Source organism: Ammospiza caudacuta, chromosome 2 (genome assembly GCF_027887145.1).
Source record: "Ammospiza caudacuta isolate bAmmCau1 chromosome 2, bAmmCau1.pri, whole genome shotgun sequence".
Classification (NCBI taxonomy): domain Eukaryota; kingdom Metazoa; phylum Chordata; class Aves; order Passeriformes; family Passerellidae; genus Ammospiza; species Ammospiza caudacuta.
Window position 1 is genome coordinate 32,041,872 of NC_080594.1, and position 8,479 is coordinate 32,050,350.

Here is an 8,479-nt window from a genome sequence, read left to right on the forward strand (position 1 = left end):
TGCAAGCCTCGTTATCAGCAGCTTTCAGATATTAAAACACATTAAAGGAAGGTACTGAAAGATGATCCAGCAGTCACATTCTCCAGAAATCTCAGCTTTCAGGTAACAAAAGATTCCCAGAGTAACGAGGTGGCTGCAAGCACAAGCCTAATGTGACCACAGCCTTGTACCAGAATGCAGAGGAAACCACCAAGTTTTGTCCCCAGCTGCTGCATCCCCAGCGCTGCCTCTGAAGCTCAGTGGTGGCATTTCAATGTCGCATTCAACGTTATCTCTCTGAGCAGTGATAACTGCAACAGCTGAAATCAAGAGCAGGAGATCAAACCACCAAAGAGAGATGAAAATTTATCCCATCTCTTCCCAGCTATAACAAAAGGTTTGCAGGCATGCTGAGTGATTGGAACAATGCTCAGCAAGAGAGAAGTTTTCTTGACATACTTAAAGCAGCAGCTATTCCAGCATTTCAGGGCTATAGTTCAACCATAATTTGGACATTTGCTGGAAAACAGACAGTTACCCTGAGATTCCGGCCAGGAAAACTCTATCCCTGCTGATGGGGTTATCAGGATGAAGTGGTTCTCAAGCTGAGGCTGCACACTCACATGGTTACCTCAGCAGGCAGCAGCAACAACCCGGGACAGATCCACATTGGACAGGCCCAGGGCTTAAAGAGGCTCTTGCTGCTTTTCTCACCAAAACTTAGGGTACATTTGTCTTCTCTGAATATTTCCCAGTTTTACAGCCTTTATGCAGATGGGGGGTACTAAAAATGCAGTATTAAAGCAGTAATTCTTTCCCTTGGGTGCTATTGCATCTAGCATTTATTTAATTATTCTGAAAGATGCCGAAAATCTTCCCTTGGCTCCTCTGTATCCAACAATCCAGACCTCAATACACAAACCCAAGTGAGATAGTTGCATTCAGAGGCTCCTCCCTGACCTAATTGACATGGGGAAGCATGGGGAAAAAGTTAGTTTTCAGCTATGAAGATATTTGTTTAACGGCTATTCAACACAAAATTATAAAGTCAGTTCTCCCCTCCACTCCAAACAGGGTTATAGTAAATAAATCACACAGATAGATAAGGCCTAAAAAGCATAAGATAACCAAGGTCTGTAACAAAGACCAGGGCTCCTGAGACACTGAGAGACTGAACCATTACAGCAATCACTCAAGTGCAACCTTGAAGGGCTTCAGCCAGAAACTTCCCAACTGATAAAAAAGCAGATTTATCATGGGCTTCGTGGGAAAGGGCAGATCTGTGGTGGGATGTTTGAGGTGAACTGCAGGAGCATGTAAAGGTTATTGTGCAATGTTTTAAGGAAGATTATGGGAGAAAAACTTACTATGGGATGTTGATGGGAAGGATCGAAGGAGGCAAAAGGGAGACATCAAGCTAAATCAGGGAGAATTGAGCATGGCAAATGCAGAGAGGAATCAATAGGAGCCAGTCACACGGAGAGTGGCTGCTGGTTGGTGTGCCTGTGTGGCTGAGCCCTGCTCCCAATTGCCACCATCTGTCCTGGCCTGGCATTAAGCTAATCCCAGCACGCATGCACGCTGCTGGCCCCTTAGCTAACTGCAAGCTGGGCTAGGCTGCAAGCAGGAAAGGAGGCTGAGAACCAGGCAGCAGACAGATCACAAGCCTCAGGACCAGCTGCCAGTGACCCAGCAAAGTGTGGGCAGAGAATCCACCAGCACAGTCCAGGTTTGATGGGCCTGGGAGCAAGAACAGGATTAGGCCTTTTTCGCTGTTCATGTCTTTTAAGTGCGGTTTTGTGTTCCCCTGGGCAGCCACCACAGCAGGTTCCCTCAGTTTCTGCTGATCACTCTGTGCCGGCTGGCATCCATAGCGAGAGGAAAGCTGCAGCCTCACATGCAGCAGACCAGGACATTTAAATAGAAACAGCCCAGACCACTGCTCCTGTGTCTCAAGGAGAAGCAGCTGCAACTGGGTGAACAAAAAGACAAAAACAACTTCACTGTACAGCTCCACAAACCAAAAGCAATCCCTGCTCAAGTCTGGGAGGCCAAGAACTGAGGGACTGCTGGGGATGAGAAAAATGGTGAAATGGGGACAGTCACAGAGTGAACTAAGTGACAACAGGGAACTGGGAAGCACTGGCCTAGAGCCTTGGCCAGACAAAGCACTCAGCTGACAGCTCCACACAATACAGCCTTCATGCAGGCAGCAAGGATTTCAGCTCCCACTGCTGCTTCACAAATATGCCCAGTGTAGGGAATAAGGACAGACACCAGAAATGCCAGAGCATCTGCTGGGAGTAAGAGGGGTTTCTGCTGCAAAGGAATAAAGGGACACAGTAGAATTCTGTATTTCGTGTTCCAATGAAAAAGAACAAGACTTGAGCAAGAGTATAAAACTTTTAATGGGTCAGTGCATCAGTCCTTGATGCAAAGGGAAAGGAGCAAAGGGGGCTGTCATTGTCCCAGGTGCTTAGAGCTGCAAGATGATCTGCACAGAGCAGCAAAGTGGGGGTACACACAGAGCTGCAGCAGCCTTTGCTCTCCAAGGAAGGGACCAACACGTGGAGAAGCAGTTCCTCTCACTGTCCATTCGCTTTCACTCTATGCTTCTTCTTCCTGGTAGGGACTTTAGGCCGCATCATTTTGGGAGAAGGCCGGGCAGCCTTCAAGGGTCTCCTCTGTGCTTGCAATGAATGTTTCTTCTTCAAAGCGGGCTGGGGCAGCTTCTGCTCTTTGTCAGCTTTTGAGACCTCAAGTTTCTTCTTCAAAGCAGGTTGGGGCAGCTTCTGCTCTTTGTCAGCTTTTGAGCCCTCAAGTTTTTTCTTTTTTGGTGGAGGCTCCGTGACGACGGTATCAGGGACAGCGGACAGAGCTGCAGCTTCCACAGCAGGCTCTTCATCTGAAAGGAGAGAAGGGCACTGTGAGAAGAACCAGAGTGGCTTCTGCAGGGGAAGCACCCTGCGAGGGCAGGCCCAGCCAGCTCAGCTGAGCTCCAGCAGCATGTCACCTTTCTGTGCCTGCGGGATGGCATTGGAGAACTTCTTGAACTTGGCGATGAAGAACCCATCCATGTTGTGCGTGTGCGGGTAGAAACGCCGCGTGCACTTGAGGGACGGGTGGAAGCGGCGGTCCTTGAACCTGGAGGAGGAAGAGGGGTGAGGAATGATTAGAACCCCTCTGCTCAAGCCTGGCCACCAAGGAGCTGTCACACGTGCAGCTTGTGACCTGGCACTCACCTAGTGAAGCCCTCCTTGCCAAAGTCCAGGCCTGTGGGCACTAAACGGACATTGCGTTTCTTCAGAGCATAATCCACAACCCACTCGTTCTCCTCCACCTGCCAGACGCCAAGCATTAGGATCCAAACCCACCACCTCCTGAGGAAGAGGTGACCACAGCAGGTGATGGCAGAAGGCACTTACCATGATGGAGCAAGTGCAGTAGACAATGTAGCCCCCTGTCTCTGAGGCAGCATTGACTGAATCTATGGCACTAAGAATCAGCTCCTTCTGCAGGTGGGCACAACGCAGGATATCCTTCTCATCCTGAGGGAGAAACAAAGGTTAGGATGCCACAGGCACAGGGAAGCATCCCAGGCCTCTGCTGTGGATGAAGGAATGACAGGAGAGCAAAGCACATAAAATGTACAAGAGTCTGGAGTCTTCTGCAGAATTAATACCAAAATCAGCCCTAGTACAACACACAGCCCTGGTACGTGACACAGAATAAGAAAGAAAAGGAAAAATGTATTGTAGGTATCTCTCAAGAACAAAGCTGCCCCCAAAGGCCTTCCTCTCATGACTCATACTTGAGTCTGCACTTGCCACCCACCTTGTTGGTTTTGACAGCGGGATCCTTGGAAATGACGCCTGTTCCGCTACAAGGAGCATCAAGCAAGACACGGTCGAACCCTCCAAGAACCTACAAGCAGATGTAGATTTGGAATTACACTCACAGGTGGGGACTCAAAACAAGGCCGAGACTAGAAGGGGAACCAGAAGACTGGGAAGGCAGGAAACACTCCTTCTCCCTCTTCCCTGTCCACCTTCCTGCCTCTGTATCAAGTAACAACCACACTCCCCGGCAGCTCTGCTACTCCTGCTGTGGCAGGTGACTCTGGAGAGCACAGCTTCGCTCAAGGGACAGCACAGCAGCTCTGGGTGAGCACTCCAAACAGGAACATACCTTGGGGAACTGGCGTCCATCGCAGTTACTCACAACAGCGTTGGTGACTCCTAGGCGGTGCAAATTCCCTACCACGCTCCGGAGCCGCTCGGCACTGCTGTCGTTAGCCAGGATCATCCCTGTGTTCTTCATAAGCTGAGCTGCCAGAGGGCAAAACACACCAGCAAGGGCTGAAAACTTCTTGTGCCTTTGTCTCCAGTGACAGCCACCCCCTCCTTTCCTTGAGTTCAGTCTACCTCTATTCCCCCTATCTGTGTGGACCAGCACAAACTCCCCACTTGCCAGAGCATCCCTCCCAAGGCTCCAGGGTGGTACCTATGTAGCTGGTCTTGCCTCCTGGGGCACAGCACATATCCAGGATGCGCTCGTTCTCCTGTGGAGCCAGCGCCATGACAGGGAGAAGGCTGGAGGCTCCTTGCAGCATGTAGTGTCCGGCCAGATACTCTGGGGTGGCACCTGGGCAGGGAAGGCAGAATGGAAGAAGATGAGATGTGAGAGAAAGGGAAGCAGGAGCGGGTGAGCTCAGCCCTGCAGGGTAAAGGTGATCTCACCAATGGGCACAGTGGAGTCATAAATCACAAGTCCTGTTTTGGACCACTTCCCCAGGGGGTCAAGATTCACACCACGGTTGATGAGAGCCTGCAAGGCAAGAAGGGACTGAGGCACTGCTCTGGGGGACAGGCAGTTCAGGGCACAGCTACGGGCTCCTGCTCACCTGGGCCAGGTCCCGCCGCCGCGTCTTCAGCGTGTTGGTGCGAATGGTGACAGGGCGCGGAACCTCGTTAGCCTCCAGGAAGTTTACCAGCTGGAAGGGACAGAGAACAGAGACAGAAATGGATTCTCAGGGAGGCACCAAACCCACATTGGTCAGCTAGGGGCAGGGCAGGATCCCACCTCAGGGAGGGGGAAGATGTCCATGAGCTTGGCGAGCAGGAAGTCGCTGTAGGAGTAGTAGGCGGCCATGTCGCGGCGCAGCAGCGCGAGGTATTCCTGCCGGGAGCGGCCCTCCTCCCGCTTCGCCCCAAAGTCCTGCAGCACCTCCATGTTGCCCTGGATGCGCTGGTGAATGACGTGCAGGTCGGGGGGCTCCGCAGGTGGGAACAGCGTCAAGGAATCACCAACAGCCAAGGAACCCACACAGGGGCTCTTTACAAGTACATGTGCCACAACAGAGCCTGCCCAGAAAGGCTCTGCTGGAATACTGCTTCCATCAGAGCTCAGCAGGTGCAGGCTTCAAGGGATTAAACCAGACAAAAAAAGTTCACAAGGCAGAACTAGAGAGTGTTTAAAAGAATTACTTTAGATAAATAGAGAAAAATAGAAAAAAAAAAAAAAAAAAAAAAACAACAACAAAAGAAGTGTTATAATACTGAAAGCATTACCTGCAGCAGAAAAACAGACTAGAAGTTCTCCAAGGGCAAACAAGTGGTACAGAGGAGAGTAAGAAGGGAGGCAGGAAAGGAAAATCACCAAAGTCCAGCAGCAAGCACTTTGGATGCTAGAACTGCTGTCATTAGAAACTCTGGGAATGGGATGCACAAACACCCACCAGGAAAATCAGGGTAGAGAGGAACAAACCACATAATAAGTCATCCATATGTATTTAGGACTAGGAAGGAAATTAGGGCAGGTTCCAAGCCCCATACAGGGTGTCACAGATTTCCTAACTGTGCTATACAGAAGCACAGCATTATACACTATCTATTAGGACAGCTCAGCTAAAAATACCTTGTCATGCACAGACACTTTTGCTAAGCAATATGCATGATAAAGTCCAAGTGAAGCTCTCTGATTGTATCCAGGCCCCGTGCTGCATCATGCACATGGCTTATGGATGTCACAGACAAAAAGGATATCCTCCTTCTCAATCTCTTCACTAGTTGGCAGTTTAAACTGTTCATCTATATCCAGGTTGAGCTGCAGATCTGGGCCCTCTTCTTCCTTCTGTCCCATTTTCTGCTTGCTTGCCTCCTCTGCTTCATCTTCCTCCTCCTCTTCCTCATCACTGTCATCTTCACTGAGGCCTTCCCTAAGGACAAAGAACAGGATCACACAGATGCTTCTCAACAACCATTCCTTAGATGGCACAAAAGACAGAGAAATAACAACACAGGCTCCTCATCTACCCAGGAAAGGCTCTCCACACTCACCTCTCAGGCTTCTGCTTCAGGGCAGCTTTTTCAATAGGCAGCAGCTAAATAGAGACAAAACATTAATCAAAAACATCCACAGTCATCCCCTTGCTTCCCACCATCTGTGAAATTTACTTGCTCTGTTTAAAAGGGACAACAAACACAAGCACTGAATGTTATGCTGGAATCAGCTGCTAAACTTGAAATCATTCTTGTGAAGGAAAGAAGGGGAAAGTTCCCCACCACCTCTCCACCCCCTGCCACTAAAGCCATCCTTTCCCCCCAGGCCCAAGGGGTCCTTTCAGCCAACACCCAAATATTTCCTGTTTAATTAAAGGCAAGAAGTTCCTACCTCTTCTTCCTCAGATGATGAGGCACCATAATCATCCACCATCTCCTCGCTGCTCCCATCCTCCTCCTCCTCCATCTCCCAGCCCTCTTCCACCTCACCATCACTGGATAACTCCACATGGTTTTCTTTAGGCTGGGTTTTCTTGGCTTTGGCTGGAGCCAGCCACTTGGAATTGCTATCACTGAAGCCAGAACAGCCACGGGCAGCTTGCCCTGCTGCCTTTACAGCATGTTTCTCCTTCTGTGGGGACAGCTGCTCTTCAACTAGAGGCAGAAGAAGCAGTCAAAAGTTAGGCATTGTTTCCAAAATCAGCTGCTCTGCTTTTCCAGTTGTTACACAGAAAGGCCTTAGTCCAAATCCTGAGCTGCCTGTCCAGAGGGAGGGACTGCTTGCCCTCTACATCTCAAAGTGCCAGGCATATTCTCACCTCTCCCCAGTGGACCCTGCAGGAGACCTAACTAGAATTACCAAATTAAAACACTGCCACAAAATTCTTATGCTATTTGTTCTGACATATTGCAGTATCCTCTGCCCCGAATCCTTGTCTATCCTTCCTTCTACCTGAAGAGTTTCCTGGGCCACACAAGATGTAACACAAAGACTTAAAAGCCTCAGCCATAAAAGCAGCCTACAACAACCTTGCTGTGAATGCAGGTTAAGTAAAAAAATGGATTTAACAGGCAGAAGAGAGACCTTTAACAAGTTCCTCAGACAACACTGCCTCCTGACATGGCAGGAGATAGAATTCATTGTTATTATCTATTAGAGACAACCCAAAAGAGGGCCAAGATGATGAAGGGCCTGGAAAGGAAGCCTTGTGAGGAGCAGCTAAGGTCACTTGGTATGTTCAGCCTGGAAAGAAGGAGACTGAAGAGAGCTCATTGCAGTCTGCAGCCTTCTCACGAGGGGAAGAGGAGGGGCAGGCACTGATCTCTCCTGTGGTGACCCGGGACAGGACCCGAGTGTACAGCAAAAAATGTTGTGTCAGGGGAGGTTTGGGTTGGATACCAGGAAAAGATTCTCCACCCAGAGGATGGCTGGGCACTGCAACAAGTTCCTATGGAAGTGATCACAGCACCAAGTCTGTCTGAGTTCAAGAAGCGTTTGGATAACACTTTCAGGAACATGGTGTGACTCGGGGCGGTCCTGTGCAGGGCCAGGAGCTGACTCAACTATCCTTGTGGGTCCCTTCCAATTCAGAAAACTCTAAGATTCTGTGATTTAAGATAATAAAATTCCACGTGTACCCTGCCTTGACAACGACGCCAGAGAAGGACGGCGGCGGCAGCGCCCGGGGGGGGTAAGCAGGCTGGGGACTGCGGCCCGTCAGCCCGGTTCGGACCCGCTCCCGCTCACCTGTGGGCTCCCGCTCTCCCTCTCCTCCTCCTCTTCCTCCTCCGAGCGGCCTCCTCCCGGCCGGGCCGCCGCCCGCTCCCAGCCGCCTCTTCGCAGCCCTGCATGGCGAGGGGAAGCGGCGATCAGCCCCGGCCCGGTCCGGCCCGCCCGCCCCGGCCCGCCGCGCCGCCCCCCTCACCTCTTTCTGCCGTGACTGGAGAGCTTCTTCCTGCCGCTCTCGGGCTCTGCGGGAAGACACGCAGCGGTCAGACGGCGGCGGGCGCCGCGGGGCGGCGGCGGGACGGCGCAGGCCGCACTTACCTGGCGGCAGGAAGCGGGCCAGCTCCACCTCGGCCCCGCGCTGCTTGCGGGCCTTGCGCCCGGGGCCGCGCTTCTCCTTCCTGCTCGGGTCCAGCTTCCGCCCCATGGCCGCGCTGCGGACCCCGCGCGCCTCCGCCGCACGTGCCGCGCTCCCCGCCGCACCGGCGCACGC

The 8,479-nt window shown here is 51.6% G+C and overlaps 1 protein-coding gene across 1 annotated transcript; it reads right to left on the reverse strand.

Annotated features, from left to right (window-relative positions):
- Positions 1-2,395: 2,395 nt before the first annotated feature.
- Positions 2,396-8,479, reverse strand: NOP2 (NOP2 nucleolar protein). Its single transcript, XM_058800087.1, has 16 exons — positions 8,308-8,479; positions 8,186-8,231; positions 8,008-8,105; positions 6,652-6,914; positions 6,318-6,361; positions 6,024-6,196; positions 5,062-5,261; positions 4,883-4,972; positions 4,719-4,806; positions 4,483-4,623; positions 4,168-4,307; positions 3,814-3,903; positions 3,405-3,527; positions 3,222-3,319; positions 2,993-3,123; positions 2,396-2,884 (listed from the first exon to the last, which is right to left on the reverse strand). The coding sequence occupies exons 1-16, from the start codon at positions 8,411-8,413 to the stop codon at positions 2,565-2,567; spliced, it is 2,151 nt and encodes a 716-aa protein (XP_058656070.1). The 5' UTR covers positions 8,414-8,479; the 3' UTR covers positions 2,396-2,564.